The sequence below is a fragment of the Takifugu rubripes genome, chromosome 9 (assembly GCF_901000725.2).
Source record: "Takifugu rubripes chromosome 9, fTakRub1.2, whole genome shotgun sequence".
NCBI classification, from domain to species: Eukaryota; Metazoa; Chordata; class Actinopteri; order Tetraodontiformes; family Tetraodontidae; genus Takifugu; species Takifugu rubripes.
In genome coordinates, this window is record NC_042293.1 from 5712282 (window position 1) to 5739643 (window position 27362).

Below are 27362 nucleotides of genomic sequence, written 5' to 3' on the forward strand. Positions count from 1 at the left end.
GACAAATTAGACAGGACTATAAGAAGAGAAGAACATCACTGGCAACAAAAGAAATGAAATAACGGAAACATTAGCTTCAACACACACACATCAACTTTAAACGGTTCCTAAGGGATGCAGATAGAGCTTGAAGAGGACAGGTGCAAGTCCCAAACCTCATGGACTCAATGAGGCAAATTCACAAACACTAATTGATGTACGTGTGGGTGCAAATATAACGAATTTATCTTTCTTCTTCTTGAATAAATTAATGCAACAAAAAAATTATATGCACCCTCTAAACTGCGCGCTTGCACATACTCAGCGCACAAGAAAATCTATGCAGCGCACAAAATAAAATTCAACAGAAACGTATCAATTAATATCTAATATTAGAACTGATATGATCTAGTTAATTAGACCAGTAATATCGTTTTCTGTACCATTTCGCAACGTAACTCAATGAGCGACAGGTGTCCAGCCAATAATCCGATACAGTTCACTTACGCTACGCAGCCAATCAGCATTGACAGTATTTGCGTATGTGCCCTGCCTTTACTCGCCATGCACGTTAGCTAGCTAACAGTGCAACGGAGTTAAGAGATGCAAATGCTAATCCCTTATCATGGCGAAACGAACGGGCAGAGACACATCCACTCATCAAGCCAAAGTAAAAAAGAAATGCGGTTCTTTTAAGATGGAATGGCTGTCGGAGTATGTGCAAATAGAAGAACAAGCGGTGAAACTGAGTGACTCTTCCTATGGTTAAAGCAGGACTCTCACATATAACATAGTACACATCTCATGAACAAGATTTTTGTCTTTTTCATTTTATGTGCTGCTGTAATTTGATTCTTTTAATAAGCCACGTAACTTGCTATGATCCAAGGTTTTGAACAAGCGTGTGTGTGGCCACAGCGTACCCATCTGATGTTGCTCAAAGTGGTCCTCAGTGTGCTCAGGGAGCTTGTGTGTCTACTCAGACACATGAAAAATTGTATATTGTATGCACCACGTGTCCTTTTTAGTGACATGTCATCTACTGTCCATTGTGGGTCTGTTCTTGATGTTTGGAAAAGGAGGAAGGCAAAGCAGAATAATGCAGTAGCTAAACGTGGGTAGCCTTCTAAAAAAAAAAACTGCCTTTGGACAGTTGGTTGATTGTGCTGCTCCTTCACGTTGAAGTTTCTACTCATATGTCTCTTAACTGAACTCTCTGAACTGACTTAACTTCTCTTTTTCCATTTGCGTACTTCAGTCTATAACGAGAGTCTACAGGCAAGGGTCCAGAGAGGACACAGGTGAGCAAACATGAAGGTTAAGATGAGGATGGAGCGCCCCCTGTGGTTCAGCCACCACATCACAACAACACGCTTTTATCTTGGGTATCTGCTGTGATTTTAGGAATGATGTGAAGCATTCGCACAGAATGGCCACGTGTTACCCATTTTATCAGATGGGTTGTTCATTATCGACCAGGTTGTCATGGTTACCTAGTAATTGTCCATTCAGTCAACAAGTGAAAAGTTAGAAATAACTTAAACTTTATATATATATTTAGTAGTGGGTTAGTATATAAATCCCATAGTCTGGGTTTCAATTGTGATTTCAGTTAATGACAATCATGACAATAGCAGCCAAAGATCATTTCACTCATTTAAAAAACTAATTGTCTGATATAGTGATGCGTTTTATATAACCTGTCGTAGCTCTTAATGTTAGTAATAATAAATTCCCTTCAGTAGACACATTAGTAGTCCCTTCCAGACACATACAGAAGCGCCCCCTCCTGGCCACCAGCAGATACAACACATGATGTTCACGTGGTAACTGTATCATGTTTACTTTTTAGCCAATCAAGAGTGAACAAGTTATAAATGCAATAACAAAGGCTCTGATACCTTTGTGACCTTTTCCTTTACAAATATGATCTTTTATTGATCATCAACCGGATGAGAAAAATGTATATTTCTCAAGGGAAAACATTTTGACTTTATTTTCAATGACTCCAAATGAGCTGCAATGTGTGTTCTTGAGACTGCTACAATTGGCCAATTCTTTCTGTAACCCAATAACGAGGAGGAGGAGGGGGGGGGGGGGGGGGGGGGAGTCAGCAGAAGAAGTGGCAGGAAGGGGAGGAACATTGGGAGGGGGAATTTGACAGGGGTCCTCTTAAACAAACGAGAGCAGAGTAGCTGGGTCAGTGTAGGAACCACGACGCACGAGTGCAAGTCAACAAGAAAGCGTCTTCTACAGGATGAAGCCTGCTTTTGTCATCACGGTGACACTGTGTCTTCATCTCACCTGCTCCTCATCTGCTCAGGTAAGAACAGCGAGACACTTTCAGTCAGACAGAGATTGTGAAAAGGGAGGAAGACTTTTCTGTATGGTTGAGTCTATCCATCCATCCTACATCAGTCCGTCCGTCCATCGCTGGGTCCATCAATCATACCACCATCCATCCATCATTCATCCATCCATCATCCAGCTGCCCATAATCCATCCATCCATTAATTAATCTGCCCACAATCCATCCATCCACCCACCCATCAACACATCATCTATCTGACTATCATCCATCCTTCCATCATCCATTTGCCTATCATCCATCTATCCACCCAACCATCCAGCTGACCATCATCCATCAGTCATCAAATCCATTATCTGCCCACAATCCATCCATTTATGCATCTATTCATCTGCCTGTCAACCACCCATCACCCATTCATTATCCATTTGTCCATCTATCCATTCATCCATGTAGGACTTTCAGATTATGGTTGTGATGTTAAGTTTCTGAATTTCAGACTTGACCCTTGACCCTGATGCTGTGGCTCTGGAACCCTTGACATTAAAATAACTTGTTTGGGATGTGATGAAGAGGGTTAGGGTTAGATATTTGGTTGTTTTTCATCCCATCACTGTTTCAGTCACAAGATCAGCATCATCCATCATCTTTCAGTTAATTATTTTTTTCATTTCTTGTTTGTATGACAAGTTAACATCCTATACTTAGCCTGATTTAACTAGCACTTCCACTCGTGCGCTGTATATATGCAATAATATTTGATTTCTGCATGTTTTCACCTGCAGGAGTGTCCATCCAGCCACCACCTGCTGAGCTCACTGCAGCAACTGGGGAAGATGTTGGCGGACCATGAAGTGTCTTACTGACAGAGCCTGCATTCGCTGAAGAAAAAGATTAGCAATCTGCACAACAGCACAACAGCCCTCATTAAATCCAGGGGTGAGAAATTAACTTTTGGCTTTATGCGGAAAATCATTTTTAAAGAGTTTTTTTACTTTTAGAAAAGTCATTGCTATGTTTGTATATGTTTGTTATTCTGACACGAAAATCAAACAGTGGCATGAAGTAATGATTCACCGCCACCTCTAGTGGCAACATGTGTTTTTACACAAAATAAAAAAAATAAAGAAAAGGTGATTTTTTGAGAACTTTATACAAAAAACTCACAAATGGACTAAAAGAGAGTGTCAGAGGGTGAGTGATGTCATCTTTTCACAGTTTCCTGTCCCAAACGTCCTGTCCCTGCTTATGGACGCAGGCTTGGAAGGGTGTTTGCCGTTGGACACGAGGTCTACTTCGTATGCACGTCTGGCTACAAGCTGATTGGTCCACGGAGCCGCATGTGTCTGCAGACTCAGAGATGGAGCGGCCAGCAGCCCGAGTGCCACCGTACATGTCCTTACAGGATTCTGAAACCGGTTTGGGTTCTGACTTCTAACACAATTTTTCCTCATTCAGGGCGCAACAACACCAGAGCTTCCACAACCCCATCCTCCCTCGCTCTTCCATCCTCTTCTTCGCCTCCTCCATCCTCTCCCTCCATTCGACCGTCTCGCTGCTCTCACCTCTGGGGGCACACCATTTCGGGGCACAACAACATCTGCACAGGTGGTAAATATCAAAAGGCTGAGTGAGTCAAAAGCGGTCACTATAGTAACGTCTGTGTGCTTCAGACATCGATGAGTGCCGAGTGTTACTGCTGGGACAGCCTGGGCGGCTCTGCGTTCATCATTGTGTCAACAGCCCCGGAAGCTTCAGCTGCTTCTGTCCGGCAGGATACGACAGAGATGGCAGCAGCTGCACAGGTCAGAAGTCAGAGGTCAGCTTCTTGTGTAAAGGAGAAGAGTCTGTGATGCTAGTTTATTTTCCTTCAGATGTCAACGAGTGTGAGACACAGATCCACAATTGTTCCACTCAGCACATGTGTGTCAACACATTTGGAGGCTTCCAGTGTGTGACAGTGTCGTGTCCCAGCAGAAAAAATGCCACCTACATAAAGACTTCACCTGTGTAAGTGCCCCAGAGCCATGCTCATCTTTACACCTACACCAATTAGATGGTCATGTCAGTTTATAACAGACTAACTGATGTTACCATTAGCATTAGCAACAGCTCTGATGGAACCGCCCAGCTATCCCAGAATGTACCATGTTGGTGTTACCAGGTGCTGTGAGAAGAACCCGTGCATGCAGGGGGACAAAGGCTGCCTCCAGACACCAAACTCCATCTCTTTTCACTTCCTGTCTGTAGTCTCCAACATGTCAGCACCTCGAGTACTCTTTCAAGTGTCTGCGGCACGTGTTCTGGGGGACACTCTGCGTTTTGGCCTGGCTGGTGGTAGTGGACACGGCCATTTCAGTGTGCAGCGCTCTGGGAGGCAAACCGGAACCCTCCTCCTGGTGACACCCATCAGGGGTCCCACCACCCTGTAGGCAGAAGTGGAGATGAGTGAGCTGGAAAACCACTATGTGCTGGGGCGCTACATCACCAAGGTCATGCTCTTCGTCTCTGCCTTTGACTTTTAGCTCTTTGGTCAATGTTTCCTGTTTCTGGCCAAACCTGAGCTCAGACTAGCGCAAATTGTCTTTGTTCTGAAAAAATAATTCATGAAAAATTTCTGGAGCAGATATAAAGTGTTTTTGTTCAGATGTTATCATAAGTCTCAGTGTATGTCTTCGATCAGTCACACTCATCATTGTTCCTCTGTTTGCAAGAATGTTCATATACACTGTTAAAGGGGAGTTTTTCCTTGCCACTGTTGCTTGTGGGGGGTTAGGCCCTGGGATTCTGTAAAGCGCCTCGAAACAATTTTGATTCTAACAGACGCTATATAAATAAAGATTGACTGATTGATTGACAGACACAAGATGCTACCAAGCTCCCAACTCAAACCATCCCATCTAACCCAGCCCAGACCTAAACCATGTCTTAACCATCAAACAGTCGTTTGAAGATGTGAGGACCAGCCAAAATGTCCTCACTTTGCTGGCAGAATGTGTATTTAGGTAATCAATATATAACAAGAAGACACACACAATTTTTTTAAACTTTTTCCCTCGGGTGTAATAAACATATTTAACTTGTGACCCAATGGGTGTTTCACCTTTGTTCTGCTTGAAGGTCAAAATGTTTTGGTCCGTCAGGAGTGAAGAATTTCACAGAACTGCGAGATCGTCTAAAACCGTCCTCAGAGCAGACACAACACACACACACCTCCCTGCTGTTTAGCGTCTCTCATGAGCAGATTTAATATTTTGAGGTTGTCAAACTATTTTAAGAGTTTGAAATGAAACCAGCAGATTAGAAACTTTGCAGACTTTATTCTTATTAAACTGTCCAATTTGTATCTGTACAGAGCATCAAAAAGAAAACTAAAAAAACAAACCGTGAGGAGCCACAAATACAAAACATCATTAAAAAAGATCACCAACCGTTAATCTGACATGTTGGGGGGGGGGGGCACACTTCAATACACACACATTTCACATGCCCACAACGCACCTGTGCTGCAGGGGATTTTTGGGATTGTGGTAGAGCAGGATCTCTGGGGGAGGAGGCACACATCAGAACAAAGTAAAGGCAAATGATGTAATCAGGAGGGTGGGGTCACCATGGCAAGCTAATTACACATCCAGGTGATGATGCACATGTGCGACTGTTGGCACAAAGACAATAGAAATAATAAACTTCTCTCTGATGTCTCATCTGGATGGGAAATTTGACATAATTATTGGGGGGGGGGGAATCACAACAGACCACCGCTCGACTTCGGAATCTGGGTTTAAAACCATCATCTGACTAATCTGGTTCTGAAAATTAGGCCAATCAGATGGATCACATCGGGAACATGACCTCTGATCTTTTCGGCTGATTCAGCAAAGATTGTCAACAATTGTCCAACTTATAGAAAAGATTTAAAAAAAAAAAAAAGGTCACATGCAAAGTTTTGAACCTAACAGTGCCATTTGATTAGTGTAAAAGGAGCTGGTGCGTGGGGCTTAAACACATTAACACGAAATTAAAAATGTTTATAGAGTGAAGCAGAACACCTGAGGCCGCAGGACAGATGACTGAACATTGATGTCATGTTTGCAAAGTTAAAAATACCTTCTGACTGTTTTTTTACACAAAGACCGTAAAAATACAGTTATCATCTTAGAGTTTTAATTTACTTTCGAAGTTTTTAATTTTCTCTAGCAATGGCTTCATCAAGCTAACACTTAACTCCACCCTAAACTGTCAGGAAAACTACATAATCAAATTACAGCAACTGTTTTTTAATTCAGATACTTCCGGGACAATCCCGCCCCCACACTGGAAGAAGGCGCGTGATTAAAAAGGCAACATTCAAACCATAGAAAAAAAAACATCAGTACACAAATAAATAAGGAAACAACCAAAATATATATTTAGAGAAATAAAATAAAGATGAAAATGTGCAACAATTCCAGTATCATTCTCACACGAACGTTCACATCTGTACAATTACTGAAATGTTTAATTTCTTTATTTTTTCCATTTGTTCTTGTACCAATCAACACCAGTTCACCACTGGGAAAACACTCCCGCACAGCAACAAACTGGCCCCACCATCCCAAGGACCACGTCTGGGCCTCTGCTGGAGCGCTGATGTGGGCGTGTGATGTTTACGGCATGACTGCAATTGAGAAAGTTGCCTGGTCTACCATTTAATGACAGACGAACCACAAGAACTTTGACTTGAGGGAGGGGCAGATGGCCAAGCCCACCTTACAGTCGCATGGCACTAAATGTCACAGACGCACAAATATCCAGAGCCACATAAACTTAAAGAAAGTGGTAGCAGAGATGCACACTGTCTCTCAGTCCCTCTCTGTCACACACACCATTAAAATACTGAGTCAGCAAACCACCCTAGACATGAGAATTTCCCATCTCATTTCTACACATGTACAATCATTTGATTTACCTTCCTGACTCCACCCCCTTGTAACCTTTGACCTAACCCCCCCACAGAAAGGGGAGGAAGGAGGACATAAATGGTGCAGGAATAGTACTTCAGGACAGAAGGACGCTCAATGGAGACAAAAATATAGGAGTAGGTGTGGCCTCAGTCTGACCGTGAGGGTCATGTTTGATCTAACTTTGAAGCAGATGGTTCCGGATTCCAAAATAATTGTGGGGAAAATTAGCCTTGTGCTGCTTGGAGGGAGGAACAGGACTGAAGCAGAGTGTCATAGGGTGGAAATTCCAGAGGTGATGGTTCATTTTTCCTTTCTACCGTGGCCATTCACCTAGGGGTGTGTCGTCCAGCCTCCCCTACCTGTCCTTCAGCTCTTGTGTGACACGCTTGGTGAACCTTCCACAGAAGAGTCCCATCAGGAAAAGCAATGCAACGCCGGCTCCAATCACAGTCAGGATGTAGTTCTTTGAGGGTGATGTCATCACCTGCATGGCGAGGTCAGAAAACCCCTCCGCCGGAGCCACCTGCAAGGTGAGGAGACGGTGGTGTGAGCCCATATCCAAGTCAGACCAAGTGATGTAACTTCCACTAATGCTACTCCTGCTTATGCTACTACAATAACAGCACAAACAGCCTTTAGAGGTCAAGCCTGAGGTCGACAAACCTTAGCAGCGTAGCTCCACATGTCGATGCGATCCTGAAGTCTCTTTTTGCACTCTGGCTGCAGGCGTACGCGTTTGTCCTGCAGCGCCTCCATCAGACAGGACATCTCTGTGAGATGGACAGACATGACACCATGAGGTCTGAAACACACTGACAGCAGCCAAAATGGATTCTAGACTCACGCCGTCCTTTTCCAGGTGGGATGGCAGCACACTGATGTTTGATGTCCAGAGCACAGGCTGTGTGGAGGACAGGGTCCACAAAAATGTCTGCTTTACTCTCTTTCAGCATGTTTAGGACCTCCTGTGCCGGAGAACCAGAGCCATTAGCATGTTAGTCGCTCAAATCAGCCCTTTAGCTCAACCTTAAAGTTCAGTTCTGAGCTAAACCATTGTATCAACTTGTGATGGCTTGTTGATAGTTTATATATGGTTTAAACAAAAAAGGTTGCAGTTTCTTTCATTTCTTAGGAAGGTTTTTAATGTGGTAAATTTACAGGGTTGGCTTTCTTTACCTTCTTGCACCCTTCCTGTTTGATCTTCAATAGGTTCACTTTCAAACACTCCTCGACCTGCCCCGTCTGCTCCTGAGCAGCAGCTTCCTCTGCACACAACCTGGAAATCTACACACACACACACACACAGACACACACACACACACAGACACACACACACGCTTAATGTATTACTCAAACACTATGAAGAATTTTATTCCACAGTCAGTTGGACCTCCTCCTTCTGGTCATCCTGACACATTACATGCAGTCAAGGATGAGGGCTTATCTGGATGCACGAGAATTCCAGGCTGAAGACACACACCTCATGTGTGCACTGGATCTGCAACTGTGGATCCAGCCTGTAATCCAATGCTGACTCCTGCAGGATGACCCGAATCTGATCCTCACAATCAGGAGACAAACGCTGGAACACGAACAAATACGCTCAGAAGGGCCCAGCAAAAATCAAACAGAAGCAGAATGAAGCTCTGGGAGCTTCTGCTCCGAGTTCTGAAATTAGAGGTCTGACCTGGTCGGCGTATTTGAGCTTCAGGCAGGAGATGACCTGACCTTCCAATTCGCTGTCAGAGGCGGCCTTGGTCAGGATGTGCTGGCAGAACTTTGGGATATCAGCCTTACAGGCCTTCCTCAGCACCGGATTGAGCCGGTAGTCTGCGGAGACAAAGACTTAGTCCAGAGTGCCAACAGCTCCAAGCTTCTGTTCTCCTTCTGGCTTCTGATACCTGTATTCTGGGTGATCTGTCTCTTGGTGATCATCTGCTTGCATTTAGGGTCCATCAGTTCACTGTTCTTGTTCTGCTTCAGACACTGAAGGACGTTCTTCCCCTCTGACTCAGTGCAAAAACGCTGACAACACAAAGACACTTTGTTAAAGACAATGGTGAGGATGCCCACACCAACGATCCCACAGATGGCGCTGCCTACCCTGATCATGGGTTTACAGACTTTCATCAGCTGGTAGTCCAGCTCAGGGTCGGCCATCTCCACCTCCTGCAGCTTGAAAATCCGCTGGTGACAGCGCTGAGTCAGCTGTTTTTTGCTCTCCTTCAAACACTCGATGACCTACAAAGACAAAGTCATCAAGCTGTCGCTTCACGAACACGGGTTCGACTCTCACACAGATGTGAGGGAACAATGGTGGGACCATCTAATGAAACAGGAAGTGACAATGTTCAAGGACAACAACAGCAGCGAGTGTGCTTCAAAACATTTCCAGACCACAGCTGAGGAACCACCAAAGGAACTTTCACAGTTGATCTGGCAGTGCTCCTTCTTCAAAACAAAAAAACCCTGTCACAAGACTTTCCAGTAAAGATATACGATATACAAGAAATACGCCTGAAGTCCTTTATACATCCACATCAAAGCCAATGGGAACACCCTTTGAAAACAGTTGGTTTGTCAACATGTGTAAAAGATTTTAAGAAATCACAGTGTGTGAGTGTGGGTATGTGTGAATGCTGACCTGAGCGTTGCCAAAGGCCACATTCTGACACAGCCTGCTGATGTCCTGCCTACAGGAGTCGTACAGTTCAGGATCCAGTCTGATGTCTTCTGACTGCACATTCATACAAACACACAGGCATTCAGCGTTCAGCCACATTTGAAAATCTAAAATCTTGTACAAGTGTGCAACTGTTACTGCTGAAACACTGAAATGAGTGCGTCGATGCGTCTTGACCCGCTCCACTCCATGCTCAGAGCGGTCTAACCCTCCTCGCTGAGAGGGGCGTGGTTGCTTACTCCCTCCCTCTCATATGCCATCACGTCAACAAGGTCATCATTCCACCTTTATCTGTGCTGGGACACTGAGAGCCGGACAACGGACAGCATGAACGTCAGGGAGTCCATGGTCAGCCTTGTTGTCATTTCCTACTTTAACATTTTGTCCCTTTTGCAACACTTGCAAGATCAGCACAAATTGGACAGTGTCCAAGTGTTCATTTAGAGAAGGATGTTGCACTTTGGGGCTAATCTGGAAAGATGGGAACAGAGGACACTTGGCTTGTTTGTCTAATTTATGGTTGCAGTGATCAGGCTGCTAAGAGAAGGAGTAACTCCTGAAGAATTTGTCTTTGAAAATAAATTTCTGTCAGCAAATAATGTGTGTGTCTTAAACTCCTGACAGCAGTGGAAGGCACAGAGGACAGCACTGATGCAGCTAGCTGAGAGTTGGATCTGCTCAGGAGGTTTAGCCAGTGCTGAGTGGCTGTAGCTTCATTAGCAACAGTGTTAATAGGGCCACTCAGAGTGTCAATAACTTGCAGTATCAATAACAGGGAGCAGCACAGCAGCTGCAATCTGGTGATGAATCTCTTCTCTGCAGAAGCTGAGCAGATGGTGGATCTGCTGATCTTGTCTGTTGGCTGCCATGAACCATGAAAAGCTGTGTGGTATGGCTACAAAAGCTGTGATCAACAATCTCCCATGGGTGGGGTTCCCTCAGCAGGACGGACTTCAGCTGTGAGCTCCCATTAAAGGTGGAGTAGACTCTGAGATGAGACCAGTCTCTGTGGACAGAATGTCCAGTGGCTCAATCACAACAGGACAGGCAGGAACGTCAACATCATGGGCTAATTTAACAGGACTACCTTTGATGCCTTTCATATTGTAGGTGAGCCACGTCGTCCTGCTAATTTCCTGGGTTGAATGAGCCTTCAAATCAACAACCTGGGGCAATGTGCTATTTTAGTGTGGTGTGAAAGGGGCTTTATGGAACCATCTCGCTGTGGTTGAAACCACTTTGTTGATCCCACACTCATGATAGCAGCCCTGCGATCACTGTGTTCGCCACTAGAGGCCACTAAATGAACGATTAAATCTTGTGCAGCAGTTGAGATGTTTGCAGAGCAAACTTACCATCTCTACCTCCTCCACTCGCAGCTGTTTACGACATTTGAGGGACACGCGCTGCTCTTTGACCTCCTGCAGGGTGTCGTTTCTCACCATGGTGCTGAGGCACATCACCACATCCACCCTAACACACATTAGACACCATGTTACACACTGGTTTCTCCTCAAGGACTTCACAGGGTCTCAAATTTTTTTTCCCTTGTATGGTTCTTTTGACACTTTTACTTACTTCTTCTTGATGTTGGGACACAACTTGAGAACATCTTCCTTGCAGGCTGTCTTGAATTTGTAGGAGAAACGAAAATCCTTAATCTGAATCTGGAAAGAGTTGAGAGGAGAGGACCTCCTTCAGCAATGAATCCCTCAGATTAGCATTGACACCCCTAACTAGCATCTCAGTCTGTATTTTACAACTGATGAATGGCTGATTGAGAACAGGACACATAACCATGAGTGTTCTGTCAGCTTGATGTTAGAAAACCAAAGGTAGTCCAATTATCAACAACAAAAATGTGCTCATGACACATGGAGGACTGTTTACTCACCAGCTGGAAGTGCGTCACTCCAACCACACACTTGTCATTCATCTCCTTCTGATGTTTGTTCTGAACCAGACAGTCCATGAGGTCACCACTGTCAATCTGATTATCAGCTACCTCCTACAGATCCCACATGCACACACACATTATGGATTTTATATGATGTTGCTCTCATATTTTAGAATCTGCAACAGAGACAGGCTATGTGACAACTCAGTGCGCGTATCTCTGTGTATCTGTGTGTGTGTGTATTTGAATGTCTGTGTGTGAGTATGTATCTGTGCGTGTATGTGTGTGTGAGAGTGTCTGAGCATGTGTGTGTATATCTGTATGAGCATCTGTGTGTGTATATCTGTATTTTTCCTTGCCACTGTTGCTTGTCTGGGGTCAGGCCCTGGGATTCTGGAAAGCGCCTTGAAACAGTTTTGATTGTATAAGACGCTATATAAATAAAGATTGATTTGATTGATGAGCATCTGTGTGTGTATATCTGTATGAGCATCTGTGTGTGTGTGTGTGAGTGTGTGTATGTGTGTGCAGGTAGCAGCAGCATCAGACTCACGTGGCAGTGCCCCTGGATGACAGGTTCACAGGCCCTCATGAGCAGTGCCTCCATCTGAATATCCTGATGACAGAAGAGACACGCGTGTCCTCACCACAGGTCGCTGCTCAGGAACTAACCCACAAATATTCACGTGTCCCTTTTCTCTCACGCGTTCATGGTCACTTTCTGCTCATTTTTACCTCAGACTCCAGCTCAGTCAGGTTTCCTACCACCTCTCGACAGTCCGGCACCAGATCTTCCAGGTGATCCTGCAGACACTCCAGCTCCTGGCCCGCCTCCGTCTTCTCGCTGCACCACTTCCCAAGGTCGGTCATGCAGCGTCTCTGGAGCTCCGGATCCAACTTCACATCCAGGGCCCTCTGATGGAGGATCCTCTGCACCTCCACCTTACAGTCTCTTGAGAGCTGCAGGAGAAGGCTGGGTCAGACCGGCACACTAGCAAAGACCACAAGACCAGATCCAGATAGAATGTACAAGAAATAGCGAAATAATTGTCGCCGAGGCTCCCAGAACATAAAAGAAAAGCCGGCTAAGAAAGAACTTTGACTTCCAGGATGATTGTTTAACGTGATGCAAGGCTCTGAACCACTGCACCCTCGTGGGGCATTCAAGTGCTCCCTCTACGATTGGAAGTCAATACCCTCTAAGATCTAGAAATGTTTACTGTTGTGAGTGCGAATAGGATCAAGTTTACAAATTGATCAAAGCTGTTCATTGGTAATGGATCAATATTGGCCCACAATCAGAGAGTATCATTCCAGATCCTCGTTGTCATCCTCAAATTTCTCCTTCATCACTGTCATCACGCTCCTCCACACTGACCTTGGAAGGAGGAAGTCTCACATCCTCATAGCAAACAGGAAATGGTCCCACTCACCCGTCGTCCCTGCTCCACAGAGCGGTAGGCATGGCGGTACAGGCAGGAGAAAATGGCACCGGGTGGCATCATTTCACTGGTCTCATTCCAACCATGGGTGTGGCACAGCCGAGAGGCATCGCCCTGACATTTCTTATACAGGATCGGGTCCAACCTGAAAGCACCAGTCAACTGTGTCAATGAGCTCATTTTCATGGCGGACTGACTATAGCTACAGACTCACTTCCAGTCTCTGGCGATAAAATACTGCAGTTCCAGCAGGCGGTGTTCACAGTCCTCCACCATCTTGTCAGTGTACAGATGTTCCATTAGACAGGACAGGATCCTGAACACAGACACACGTTAGTCTCTCTTCATGACCACACAAGCAGAGTCAGCGGGACTCACATGGGGTCTCCGGTGCGGATGTGTTTGCAGGCGGTCTGGATGACAGACTCACAAGCCTCGCTGAGAGCCCGGTCAATGCGGTAGTCGGCCCCTGGGTCGGCTTCCTGAATCAAGGTCTGGACCTAAGGACAAAATGGTGTCAACTGGAGACAAACAATTTTCTCAGCTCTAAAATAAAGTTATTCAGTCCAGCTTCATCCTAAAGCAACACCAGCACCAGGCCCAGAAGTTCTGTAGTTGGATACTTTCCAGCCATTACCACTTACTCCTGGGTCTTTTCGTCCATGCCGTCTTACCGCCATTTGACAGTTGGCGTCAATGTCTCCTCGGCTGACCCTCATCAGGCAGTGCAGCGTTCTTCCTTTGCGGTGCAGACCAGAACAGTGGCCCTCGATCTCGCTGCGGCAGTGCAGCACAATCTCCGGGCTCAGAGAGAAATCCTCCATCAGCATCCGCCGGTAGTCCATCATCTCGCCCTGACACTCGCCACTGACCACACGTCCTGAAACAGGGATTTTAAAAAGTTGACATGGAAACCATCCAGAAAGAACCAGCTGTTTTTATGGATAAATCAAAAAATGTAAAATTAAAAAGTGCCATTTCACCACCACCTTCGCTGATCACTGTCAGATAAGCTAACGTGTATCAGAGCTAATTACCAGGACAGAAGCCTGTTATTGCTAGTGTGTCTTGAATGCTAACATACAAAGCTAATCAACCCACCGGCTCCCTTAACCAGAGGGTGCCATTACCTCGATGTACTGCGGACTCCAGGCAGAGCAGCAGGTAGGACAGGCGGGCTTCTCGAGCACGCGGCATGTTGTTCTCAGCATTGCAGCGGTACTTCCTCAGGTCCGACTTGCAAGATCGAGCCAGGGAGTAGCTCACCTTGTAGTCCTGAGCGATGAGCTTCTGCCTAGTAGTCAGCGCCTCGCGACACTGGACACAAAAACCATCAGCACCACACTGGAGGACAGGCTGCACTCGTCTCTACAGGCTACGTATTAAACACTAAGGGAACAAAACTGGGGTGCAGTGCGACTTCATTTATGTTCATAACAAGGACAAAAAAGATTTTAATTCCTCTTGGGACAGGACCCAGGACTTACGCGCTCGGACATTGCCTCCTCAAACTTATGATTGAAGAGACATTTGTATACTCGCCCCTCCCCAGCCAGAACCTGAAACACAAAAGCAGGAGTAGCTCTTAACTGTGACATCAGGACAGGAAAGATGCTTTCCAAAGATGCCTTAAGCAGGATCCACAGGTGACCATGTTCTAAATCTTAGAGACCCGGCACTAAGCTGAAACATCAGGCACTGGACAGTCTGGATGCTACAGTGTGTGATGTACTCAGCTATCATCAATGCAGCACATCACACATTAAGATTATGTCCCACGCCAGCTTAGAGTCTCATCCTCCAAGACAGAGATCATGCATGATTGCACCTGCTCTAAGAAAACGAAGAGACGTAGCAGCAACCAGCAAACACAACAGACAACACAGAGGACACACTGGTGCCAGTCTGGGGATTGTTATCAAACTAAAAGACAGGTGGAAACCCTGGAGGTGGTGCCAACACCCTCACCTCTCAGTCAGCTCACATCTTCAAACTCGTGTTCCTCCTCATAGTTGACGTTTAAGTCCTGACTTGGGAGTCTACCCACACATTTACAATCCTCGATTAGCAGGACAAATCCACAATTTAACACCCCTCAGACCACATGAAAATCTTAGAGGACATAGGGGTTTGCCGTCCTTGGGGGGAGGGTGAAAATCAGGATATAAGGCGGCTGAGTATAGGCAAGAGTGGACCCTTTAGGAACAATTGAATCATGTTGTAGGTGGATTGATGAAAAACACACATTTTCACAGAAGCGTTCCCGGTCCTCCCGGCAGGAGAAGTAGAGGTAACGGTCCAGGTGGAAGTCATCTGAAGACAGCTCTGCCACTCTCATGATGGCTTTCTTGCACTGATCTCTGATGGCGTGCGCCCCCAGCTGCTGCTCAGCCTCACGAACCAAACCCTTCTCCAGACACGCGATGACCTCACCCTGAGAGTGGACGTCCTGCACACAAATGTCACATTTCCAGTCCTTCACCTGAAGATGGTTCCTTTTACACATCTGAGCAGTCAGTCAGGAACATTGTGTTGTCAACACTGGGGAGAAGGTCAGAGGTCAACTCTGACCTTCTCCCCAGTGTTGACGCTGCCACAGAGGAGAGTGTTGATGTCTTCACGGCAGTTGTCCATGAAGCCACAGATGAGCCGGTAATCGCTGAAGACGATGCCGGTCATCTTGGTAATGTACTTCCTGCACTCGTAGTCACTGATGTTGCCACGGTGATCCACCAGGCAGGACATGAGGTAACCCTTCCCCAGCTCCTCAGCAGCACATTCTTTAACCTGCACATGGGACAGGAAGTCAGGCCAGGTCAGGTTACTGAGTTCCAGCAATCCAAAGAGCAGCAAAACTGTCATCACCTCAGAGATGGTAGACTTGCAAACCTCCACGGCCACAGATTCAAATTTTGGGTCGGTGGTCAGGTTCAGTTTGTAGTTCCACAGCAGCTTTAGAGAGAGAAGATGGACTAATGAAGGTTCACCCGTGTGGGACGGACCCTCTTGTCCTCCCTGGTGGACTGTCAGCAGAAGCTACTGTTGCTGTCACTAAACTCTGTTTTGGACTCAATTATCAGAACGTATTAAGAGCTTCACATCAATTGTGTCACCAGGGGGCGCTGCAACCGATCTGACCTCCCAGGACCTCAAACCTTGTTCTTGTATTTTCAGTCTCAATTATGTGAAGTTATGACAGGCTCCATTTTAAAATAACCTCTTACTAGTCAACCAGCACCGAGAGGGCAACGAATAAATGGCAAAGAATGTATCTTAAAGTTTTGCAGAATGTTTCTACAGTAAACACCAGTTGTTACTCACGTGGTTACATTCAGTGGAGATCTCTGTTTCCTTGAAAAACAGAAAGACGGGGTCAAATACACACACACAGGTCACACACACAAACATTAATACACACATATTGGTCTCAAACACACGCTGAAGCATTTAGGCAGTAACAACCATTGGATCCACCAACGATGTTATGGTTTAAGAAGAGCAGCTGAACGATTAAATTCGAAGAAAGTTAGAAGTGAGAGAGAGAGAGATGCGTGCTAGCATGACAGGCTACAACTGTTAGCACTCAGACTAGCATGTCGGTAACATGTTCGCCGCCCCAGTTTCTAGTTATCACATATATCATAAACCTTTTGGACTCTCGTTTGAAGGTGGACAGCTGTTTGATGCAATTAGGTGTTTATTCGTGACTGTGAGGATTTCATAAATAGTTGATCCACACATCTCAGCATTAACTCCTCTCGAGGAGGCGAGATTTCAGGTTGTCGCTTTCAATCTGCAGCACACGTTTATTATTATTACTATTATTATTCATTATTCACTATACCAGCGTTTAGAAAAGCTAAAGAGGTCCACAACAGCAAGGGAACAGTCATCCATCTGAACGGTACCGCGTCAGGCCAAATCGGGGAATAGATCATGGCTGGTCTAAATGGGAATTCAACGTAGTGAAACACTAAATAGAACCTTTAACTATTTAGCAAAAAGAATATATTGGTGAATATCCGGCTGTCAGCGGAGCGTTCTCTCTGGCTAGCGGCTTGCAGCGGTAGCAGCTAACGATGGTCGAACACAGGCACACCCTACATTCCATGCCCCGACCACAGACTCCATCCACTTATTTAACCTCTTTCCTGTCTTGTAGACACTCCAGCACCGAGAGGTTGTTGGTCCAGGAGTGTTTGGGGCAAAGCCGGGTAACATCTTCCCTGCACACCGCTTCCTCAGCCAACTTCCAGCCGGTAGAGCGCCTCCGAGGCGGAGAGGCCGCTACCCCGAGTTTCTTCTCAGCCACTGCTGCGTTCTCCAGAGCCCACCCCGGTCCTCCGACTGGATTTTGTGAGTTTTCGGGTTCAGCAGCAAGCTTGGCAACAATGCCAATTTCTCCTCGAATTAGATGCAAAAACGATAAGATGCACATCAAAAGCAGGAGCAGTGGAACACGTATACAGTCCGCCATCTTTACGAAGCGAGTCAGCCTGCTGCTACATTCATGGACACTCGGAAAAAAAAAAATCAATAAAGTTGGCCATTTAAAAAAAATGGAAAATGAACGCACTCACTCAACACCGTACAGACTGTCATCAGAATTTCAAGTTATTTTTATTTTAAAAACATGATAACAATAATAGATGAAATAGGCAATAACTAAAATCACATTTACCTGTCGCAACATTTCACGTCACCCTATCTATCCCATCTTTACATTTGTGGACATATTACGATCTGGCCATAAAAGCAGCGCCAACAATAGTGAACCATGTTTTTTGGTAACACCGCCACCAGCCGCCACGTCTGAAAACTCTTCAAGTTTATGTTTCATAATCACATTTTTCTAAGATTGATGAAAATAAAGTTACAAATAAGTGGTCCTAATTATTTTAAGACCATGTATGATTTTTGAACTCCTATTTTTGGCACTGAGCTCTGTTGAGACTCAAACTATGGGAAAAAGTTCACTCAGATCATTTGAAAATTATTCATAATCTTTATTAACTGTCACCTGGTACACAAACTAACAAATAAACATATGTAAAATTTTCTATATGAAGAACAGATACTTTGGGCACTTTGTGTGTGTCTCCAAGAGACAAAAGGACTGAGGACATGAATTGTGAACGGAATGAATGAATGTAAACATGCAGGTGTGACACACCTGATGTGACCTCCGATAACAAATTATTTGAAATTTTCAAAGTGTTGTTTCTCCAAAAGCCCTGTAGGCATAAAGTTCAGCAGCATTTTAATTTGTTTCTTGTTTTTCTTCTGCATTCCCAAATGCAATTGCTCACTCCCAGCGGTAGAGCTTCAGCATCTTCTCAGTAAGTGAGGCCAGGAAGTGCTTGCCGTTTACTGTAAAAGGACTGATGTCCAAAACAGGAAGGTCAGCTGGAAGCTTCTGGAGCAGAGAGCCGCTGCCTGCATCCCACACCTGAGAAGAGGTGGAAAGAGGGAGGCATTTAGGCTGCACTGGGACCAGACAAACTTTATTAGGCTGAAACCAGCATTAAAGATCTACACAACATCTGTGTTGACGTGCACATCGGGACTGACCATGGTGGAGCTGGAGGCCTCATCACCAGCACACACCAGCGTTCCTGTCCCATCTGGATTCCTGAAAACTGCATTCTTGGTGAGCAACTTGCAGGATGAGCCGGCACTAAATGTCTGTACTGTTGAACAGGAGCAGCTGGGCGGCTGAGTGGAGTCCTGCAGAGGTGTTCGGGTCAGGGCCATCAGGACGCAGCGTAGTGACGGGTTTGAGCGCCCTGTAACATCCATACATACATACACACATATATACAGACTTCAAAACCCCTTTACAATGACTTATTTAGGAGCTTACCTGGCCTGTAGGTGACCAGACAGTGTCGGCTGTCCACCTCTACCTGGATGTCAATGCAGCCAGTGTTCTCCAGCGGGAGGACGTGTGGTCTGTACGTGGTCTCATTCGTCTGCTCCCAGAAACAACCCCCCTCCAGGGAGCCAGCGATCAGCCCGCCACAAGGGAATGTACTAGATGCTGCATGTGGTACATAACACAGGGAAGCTACCGGACACCTGAAACCAGTGAGAGCTCAACATAAGATGTGCCTATGTGAGTGCTTGTTTGTGTGAAGGTCTGTGTGTCTGTGTGTGTACCTGGAGCGCAGCGGCTGCAGCTCCTGCACATGTGTGCTCGTGTCTCTGGTGTCGTAGACGAGCACAGAGCCATTGCTCAGACCTGCATATACGTAGGTGCTGTTGTCCAAACACCAGCAGCAGCTCCACACTGGTTTACCTGCATTATACGTCTGAACCACTGTGTTGGTCAGCAGACTGCAACACACACAAACATCCTTGTATCTTTATGAAGACTTTCATAGATGGAAGACATTCCCAGCTCCTAACCCTCAATACCACAACTTACCTCCAACCTCTAACCTAAAACCAGGTTTTACTGCTTGTGGCAGGCCACACAAAGGACAGTGGGAGGGGCCCTGAATCTGGGGGCCAGGACTGGGCAAAGTTGAATTTCTTCTTCAACCGATTTGACTGTGCCGCCCCTCCCTCTCCCACTCACCAAAGCCCAGACCTGACTGTGTTGTCACATCACCTTCCCCCTCTCCCCCCGTAACACCTCCGACACCAGCAGCTCTCTTCTCACACCACCTCCCTCCACCCCCTGCCGGATCGACCCTCACACTCCAACCCCCGTCCTCACTCACCAGGAGTCACACCTCGCCTCTTCATAACAGCTGATCGGGTGAGGAAGGAGCTGAGGAGGACCAAGACGAGGAAAGCTACTGGCCCTGATGGCATCAGCTCCAGACTACTTAAGGACTGTGCAGATCAGCTCTGTGGAGTACTCCTGCACATCTTTAACCTAAACCTCAGTCTGGAGAGAGTTCCACTCCTGTGGAAAACATCATGTGTGGTTCCGGTTCCTAAGACTGCGCACGCCAGGGAGCCCAACCACTTCAGGCCAGTGGCTTTAACCTCTCACCTGATGAAGACCATGGAGAGGATCGTTCTCACCCACCTCCAACAGCTGGTGGACGGTAAGATGGACTCTACAGTTTGAATATCGACCGGGCATTGGTGTGAATGACGCTGTCATCTACCTGCTGCACCGGTCACTTTCACACCTAGAGGGCACCAGGAGCACTGTGAGAGTCATGTTCTTTGACTTCTCCAGTGCCTTCAACACAATCCAGCCATCATTGCTGAGGGGGAAGCTGGAGGGAGTCGGAGTCGACTGTCACCTAGCTGCCTGGAAAACCGACTACCTCACCAACAGACCACAGTACGTGAGGCTCCGTGACTGTGAGTCCGATGTGGTAGTCTGCAGCACGGGGGCACCGCAGGGTACAGTTCTCTCTCCCTTCCTCTTCACTCTCTACACATATGACTTCAGCTACAACTCAGACAGCTGCCACCTCTAGAAGTTCTCCAATGATACAGCCATCGTTGGACGTGTGTCTGAGGGGAATGAACTGGAGTAGGAAGGTCATCACCAACTTTGTCACCTGGGGTGAACTGAACCATCTGCGCATCAACGCCAGCAAGACAAGGGAGGTGGTGATCGACTTCAGTAGGAAGGCTCCTCACATTGCACCCGTGAACATCCAGGGTTTGGACATGAGATCATGGAGGAGTACAAATACCTGGGTGTTCACCTCAACAATAAACTGGAATCACAACACAAACGTCCTGTACAAGAAGGGCCAAAGCCGTCTCCATCTGCTGAGGAGACTGAGGTCCTTTGGAGTGTGCAGGACACTGCTTAGGACTTTTTAATGACTCTGTGGTGGCATCAGTGATGTTTTACGCTGTGGTCTGCTGGAGCTGTGGAAGCTCAGAGAGGGACAGGAAGAGACTCAACAAACTGGTCAGAAGGGCTGGCTCACTCCTGACTGCTCTCTGGACTCCATTGAGGAGGTGGGTGAGAGGAGGATGTTAGCCAAGCTGACATCAATTATTATGTTTACATGAGACTGTGGGGGCCTTAGGCAGCTCCTTCAGCAGCAGACTGTTACACCCACGGTGTAAAAAAAAAAAAAAACGATACCGCAGGTCATTCATCCCAACTGCTGTCAGATTGCACAACAATCTTAATGTAGCACCAATAACCCATGGTTGGCATATTTTTCTGAACTACTTAATCATACTACCTCTGGAATCTCTTATTTGCACTTTCATTTTTCTTCATTAGTTTTAATATTCCTTTCTGTATATAATTTCTATCTGTATATAATGTACATAACATAATAGTTTTTCTTTTAGTGTTGTATACCACTGGCTACTACTGTAACATGTGAATTTCCCAGATGTGGGATCAATAAAGTTTTTATCTTATCCTATCGTACCTGGTTCAGCATGGTAGGGCAATGGTGTCCCCGGCTTACTAATCAGTAGACCAAGTGCCAGACTTAAACATACACACATTACACAGACATACACACCCTTTCTATAGCTACAGGTCTGCATCAGACATAAGCCATCGTAGAGACAAATCTTGGCTGCTTATTTTCAGCGTTGCTGTGGTCTGAATAAGTTTATCGTCACCATAATGTACTGTTGAACAATGTTCACAAGTATCAGTGTACAAGATATGAATACACATGTGTGTGGGTCCATAGGGGCAGACGTACAGTATGTGTGGAAAGTTTGGTTTTGATCTGTTTCAAAGTCAGTTCTTGTTTGTATTGTTGTTTTTGGGGTTATCTTTTTCCTTTTCATTATCCTTTTCAGGCCTGTCTGGTAGTTATTTGCCTGCCTTGCTGTAACTTAATTGGTTTGAAGGTTTTCCAGCAGTCAGGCTCAACATTCATTTATAAAATAAATTCTGAATATTCATCATTATTGAGGGCGGGTTCGTCAGGCCCATCCTGGTTAAAAAAAAAACCTGTCTGGTACAAAGAGGCGTTCAGATGCCAGTTCTGCTGCCCCACTGCTGGACAGGACAAGGGGGAAAAAAAAGAAACAAACAAAACAGGTTTTAATCCTCAAACAGTCCCTTGAACGTATGAGAACCAGCTAAAGTGTCCTCACTTCCCCAAAGGTCCGTACTTTGCTAGTAGAATGAGTATTTTGGTACCGGTACTCAATATGCCACAAGTACAAGAACACACATCTGCTCTCACATACATGTGCATGTGCACACACATCCGCGCTTGTGTACCTGGTCAGTTTGACGGTGTTATCCAGGGCAGCGGAGAGCAGCAGGCTGTCATTCTGCCTGTTGAAGGACAATCCTCGGATCTGTTTGCTGTGGATGGGGACATACTGACTGGCCTTCATGTTGACAACGCTCACCTTCTTTATGCCAAATCCTGAATTAGGAAACAGACTATCAGAACAGGACAGTGACAGAGTGGAACCAATAAAAAGCATCTCCAGATGGTGACAATGTGAGGATTAACAGCTCTAAACCAGATTGCAGGAGAAAATTCCAGACATCCTGACAGCAGAACATCTACAGACACCTGAGGGTATGCTGACATCTTTAAAATCTGACACAGGACATGTTTCCAACTATTTGATCATTTCTGTTCAATATGATTCGACACAAAAATTTGTTTCTTGTTAAACAAACTCTCCAAAATTCTCTCCAAAAACCCTGTAGACTAAAAGTTCAGCAGCATTTGAATTTGATTCTTGTTTTTCTTCTGCTTTCCCAGATGCAAATGCGCACTCCCAGCGGTAGAGCTTCAGCATCCCATCCCATCTTCAAAATCCCATCTCTTATATACTTCATCTAATTTTATCATGGTTAATTTATATTCATTTTGTTCTTATACAGTTAGCATCTTGCTAACAGTCATATGTGCTAACGCTCTAAGCACAGATGAGCTAAAAGGTGAATGATGGCACAGTGCTGCCACCTACAGGCTGTAATGTCACTGAGGCCGTAATAGAAAAGTGGGGGCTGACCAGGCACCAGAGTGCTGTGTGGCGAAGGCTGCGAGGCCAGTAGGCAGCTCAGTGGTTCGCAGTATGATAAAACCCGACATCCTCCGCCCTGAGACACCAACACTGCCTTGGAGAAACTGTACTGGGCTGTCCTGGAGCCATCCAGCCTCTGAGACACACCGAGAAGTGATGATGGCGACGAAGAGGAGGAAGTTGGAGAAGAAGACGGAACAGAGCCTTTATCTGCTATCAGAGCCTTCAGCTCCTACATACACGCACGCACGCACGCACACACACACACACACAAACACAGGTTGTGTAAGTATTGAACAAGACTAAATACAGCTTTTGAACGTAAACTTTAAAATAAGAAGCATATATGTCCAGATGCCCCCACACCTCACCTGCAACTCCTGCTGAGCTTGTCCATATTTGTTGGTGATGACCTGCAGCTTTAGTCTGCACTGGGCTGTCTCCAGCTCAGCTTTCCTCCTCAGGGACTGTTCCTGCTCCAGAGACCTGTGTGAGTGACCACAGAGCTGCATCACTTCAAACAGGAACGAGCTGATCCAACAGTAACTCTGTGATCACTCAGCTGTAGATGTTCACTCACTTCTTCAGGCTCTCCTGCTCAGTGTTGTCCAGGGCCTTCAGCTTGGGTGCATACAGAAGGACAATGTCTGAACGTCTGGCTTTCTTGTTACACTGCACAGACCGAGACACAGTCAGAGACAGACAGAGTCAGAATCAGAGACAGAGATACAAAAACAGAGTCAGAGACAGATTCAGAAGTTTCATCATGGGGGAGGACTCAGGTCCCAGTGTGAAGCCGGGTGACCTGCTGACCTGTGGGCACTTGGCCGCTGAGCCCTGAGTCTTCAGCCAGCGCTGGATGCATGTGAAGCCGAAGATGTGTCCACAGCGGAGAGCAGACAGTCTGTGCTCGCCTGCCGTTGTCCAGGCTTCAAAGCAAATGCTACAGGAGTCACCATCACCTTCCTCACAGCGTGGGGGCGGAGTCAGAGCGTAGGCCGTGGGGGAAGGCTGCAGTTCAACGTGACAAAGAATGAATGGTGAAGGAGACCGGCACACCAGACTGATGAGTCAAGGTACAGTAGTCAGTCTGACCCTGATCATTCTGGTGATTTGTGGAAAAATGAATGGATTCATCTCATCAATTGTCTAAAAATGATTTGGGGTTTTCCCGCTAGTCTGGGCAAAGAGGGGCTTACACACTCACAGGATCTAACCCAGAACAAGACAGATATGCACACATGTTCTTCACGCGTCAGGAAATGCTACTTTAGAGCAGTACTCACGACTATGCTAATTGTTCTCCCTGACATTGTTCAGAAATAACAGTTTATCTGAATTGACCTTTGACCTGTCACAGGGTTCAGGTTAATGTCAACCATCTCGGCCACCTGACTTACCTTTGTGAAGGTCTAGAAATGGATTTGAGTTGCAGGTTATTGCAATGCTTGAATCGATAAAGGACCTCAGAAATTTTAAAGCCATGACCACGTCTTCCACCAATGGACAAATGAAATGTAGATCCCAGCATTTATCGTGTTAATTACCTAAATGATCTGACATGGAAAAGTTACCTGAGCGACCCGATTTTGAGCTTGCAGTCCATCAGGGTCTGCAGCTGATCTGGAGTCTGAAAACACACAACTGTCACCATACAACCTTCGGGAGTGACTCTGGCTCACAGTGCTGTACACACTCACTGCTAGGAGCAGCTTCCTGCAAAAGCGAGTGCTGGACACCGGTGCCGAGGTGCACACTGGCTGGTGACCCAGGGTTTCCTGGCTCTTCTAGTGCTCTGTGTGGTGGGCCTTCAGCAGCAGCATATTCATCCTCTTCTGACTCACTGACCTCCGTGGTGCTCCCTGACTCAGGCTGACCCGCACCAGCAGCTGGAGCACGGAGCAGGAAGTCTGAGAAGTCTCTAGAGGGCGCTGCAGTCTGGCTGTGGTAGTGAACCCTGAGGCCCTGTCTGGGACAACATGTATGACATCACAAGGTACCCTTCCTGCTCTGGACAAAAGGTCAATTACACCTCATAACCAGCTCCAATTTTGCTTCCAGCTACCTCAGTCTTCTCCTTATCGGAGCCCTCTGAGTGGATGAATTTGTAGCAATGGGGCTGCTGGTGGCCCGTTGACTGAACGCCCAGGTGCTGGGAAGTCTGGGAGGCACTCGAGCCAACATCTGGCCTTCATCATTGTCATCTTCTTCCACTTCTGTGTTGCTGCCAGAGTCCAAGATGATGTACAACTCGTCTCCAGTTGCCGCCTGCACATCAGAGGGAGAGTCCACCTCCATGGCTTCCATCTGGTTAATGCAGATTTTCACTGTTTTTTAATTACCCTTTTTAAAACAGTGTTCTGACACTACCTCTGATTTTAATGAAAACCCAGGAAATGCCAGTTTTACACATTTCACACATGGTGGAAGAACTTAGTATTCAAAAAAGTAATTGAACGTTCCTGCCTAGAGTTTAATGTCATATCTAAATTCATGGCTTAGTATCACCATAAGCTGCAGATTCCTCAGTGGGGAGGCACTGAAGCTCTCATGAAAAAACACCACACGCACCCATCAGCCTGCACAGGCAGATACCCCTGATGTCTTTGTTTTGCTTATTTTTCTTGAAAATTTTTTGGTAGTCTTACTATTTTGGAGTACCCTAAGAACCAGAGCACAACATGCTTATACTGTATATGAATCAATGTTGGTCAAGAATCTGGTAATATTTACATGCAAACTGACCAACGCATGGATTTCATATTATTATAAGTAAGAATGTTCTCTTGTTAGAAGCTCCCGTTATTAATCCCACGGGGAAAGTGCCTTGAGAGGCCCAGACCCCCAGTTCTGTGCAACACCGAATGATTTTGAATTAACCGTAATGCATTTTCAGCAGTATCCTGTTCACGACAAGACATGCATCATGTTGATATGCAACATCCACGACGCAAAAACTAAAGCAGACAGGGAAACCTAAGCAAAGAAGATATAATGAAGCGCCAGATAGAATAAGGGCATATTTAAAGTGGTTCCATCACAGCCTGTTGTTTTTATTCGCCAACCTCACATGTGCTACTTGGCTAGCACACAGGCAAAGACATCACAATAAGTCTCCGAATGCCACCAGCCCAACAACCATTTTTTTTGTTTGATCCAGTCCTTAAATCTAAAAGGGGACGCCTTGCGGTGCTTCTTCCGGCCCCGGTGAGGGTGGAGCGCTCTTCGGCTACATGTTAAACTCGAAACCGCGGCGTCAGCGGTCCTCCAGGAAAAAAACTGGTACCACGGGTTCTGTTGTCAGAATCCAGCTTTGATCGAGTCATTATTTCAGGATGCAGCTTTAGAAAGTTCTATGATTTAAAGACTTTTTTGGTGTTCTGCCAACCATAAAATGCTGCAGCTAAATTGGGTTAGCATGTTGAGCTTCCGCTGCCAGCCAGACTCCTCTGAGGCGGGGAGGCTGATCAAGAGGACCAGCCCACTGTCCCCTTTAATCTGGCTACTTTGAAAAGTTAACAGATCTGATTCGGTTCGGCCCAGGTAGCAACAGCCATGAAATACATACCCGGTGAAGACTTAATAACAGCCGCTAAGACGGCTCCGCAGAACCACGCTGCGATGCAACATGACTCGGAACTTGCCGAGCAAAGTGGACCAGATCCGATGGGCTTTGTGCTTCTTTCGGGAACGTTCTTATGTTGGATCCGCCAGGACGGAAGTCAAGGATCGAATCTCCCGGCGCCACTTCTCTCTGCCCGCCCCATCCTGCACTTACGTCACCGCAAAGATCGTAAACTGGCTACACGCTGCTCAACAACGTTGTCGAATTAAGAATTCGGACACTATTTCAAAATGGCCTCCACACTATTGAGTGCACTATTAGGGTACTATAGGGGGTGGTTTCGGACATAGCGACGGTCCTCGAGGGCCACAAACCAACCGGGTTTTCTGTCCTACCAGGCTGAAAATGCATTCAGTGAGATATAAAACCCGGCTGGATTATAGCCCTCGAGGACTGGGTTTGACGTGCCTGCTTGAGTTAGGGGTCGGCAACCCAAAATGTTGGAAGAGCCATATTGGACCAAAAAAAACAAGAAACAAATCTGTCTGGAGCCGCAAAAAATTAAAAGCCTTATATATGGCTTATAATAAAGGCAACACA

General features: G+C 46.1%; 3 protein-coding genes across 7 annotated transcripts; 1 reads left to right on the top strand and 2 right to left on the bottom strand.

The window, feature by feature from the left end:
- Positions 1–2118: 2118 nt before the first annotated feature.
- LOC115250939 (fibulin-7-like) lies at positions 2119–4756 on the top strand. 4 transcript variants are annotated; one of them, XR_003889453.1, is made up of 7 exons: positions 2119–2302; positions 3073–3226; positions 3506–3676; positions 3746–3895; positions 3961–4092; positions 4162–4297; positions 4388–4505. XR_003889453.1 is itself a non-coding variant. In XM_029841161.1 (5 exons), the coding sequence occupies exons 1-5, from the start codon at positions 3628–3630 to the stop codon at positions 4717–4719; spliced, it is 735 nt and encodes a 244-aa protein (XP_029697021.1). In that variant the 5' UTR covers positions 3544–3627; the 3' UTR covers positions 4720–4756. The 4 variants fall into 4 exon arrangements, 2 of the variants coding, with proteins under 2 accessions (XP_029697021.1, XP_029697020.1); XR_003889454.1 differs by lacking the exon at positions 4388–4505 and adding an exon at positions 4538–4674 and having other exon boundaries at positions 2120–2302; XM_029841161.1 differs by lacking the exons at positions 2119–2302; positions 3073–3226 and having other exon boundaries at positions 3544–3676; positions 4452–4756.
- An 831-nt stretch (positions 4757–5587) lies between these two features.
- glg1a (golgi glycoprotein 1a) lies at positions 5588–17766 on the bottom strand. 2 transcript variants are annotated; one of them, XM_029841158.1, is made up of 25 exons: positions 17397–17765; positions 16574–16603; positions 16118–16204; positions 15824–16039; positions 15498–15701; positions 14740–14811; positions 14383–14569; positions 13927–14132; positions 13631–13752; positions 13467–13568; positions 13244–13397; positions 12546–12770; positions 12364–12426; positions 11808–11921; positions 11492–11580; positions 11269–11386; positions 9875–9967; positions 9334–9471; positions 9132–9255; positions 8918–9060; positions 8711–8812; positions 8407–8514; positions 8075–8195; positions 7894–8000; positions 5588–7753 (listed from the first exon to the last, which is right to left on the bottom strand). In XM_029841158.1, exons 1-25 carry the CDS (start codon positions 17727–17729, stop codon positions 7586–7588), a joined length of 3426 nt encoding a protein of 1141 aa, XP_029697018.1. In that variant the 5' UTR covers positions 17730–17765; the 3' UTR covers positions 5588–7585. The 2 variants fall into 2 exon arrangements, with proteins under 2 accessions (XP_029697018.1, XP_029697019.1); XM_029841159.1 differs by lacking the exons at positions 5588–7753; positions 7894–8000; positions 8075–8195 and having other exon boundaries at positions 8621–8812; positions 17397–17766.
- A 477-nt stretch (positions 17767–18243) lies between these two features.
- Positions 18244–26989, bottom strand: rfwd3 (ring finger and WD repeat domain 3). Its single transcript, XM_011607112.2, has 13 exons — positions 26766–26989; positions 25263–25504; positions 24898–25166; positions 24772–24827; positions 24011–24208; positions 23778–23869; positions 23569–23683; positions 23186–23429; positions 22434–22584; positions 19412–19588; positions 19116–19330; positions 18824–19038; positions 18244–18701 (listed from the first exon to the last, which is right to left on the bottom strand). The coding sequence occupies exons 2-13, from the start codon at positions 25502–25504 to the stop codon at positions 18558–18560; spliced, it is 2118 nt and encodes a 705-aa protein (XP_011605414.1). The 5' UTR covers positions 26766–26989; the 3' UTR covers positions 18244–18557.
- Between the last annotated feature and the right edge of the window lie 373 nt (positions 26990–27362).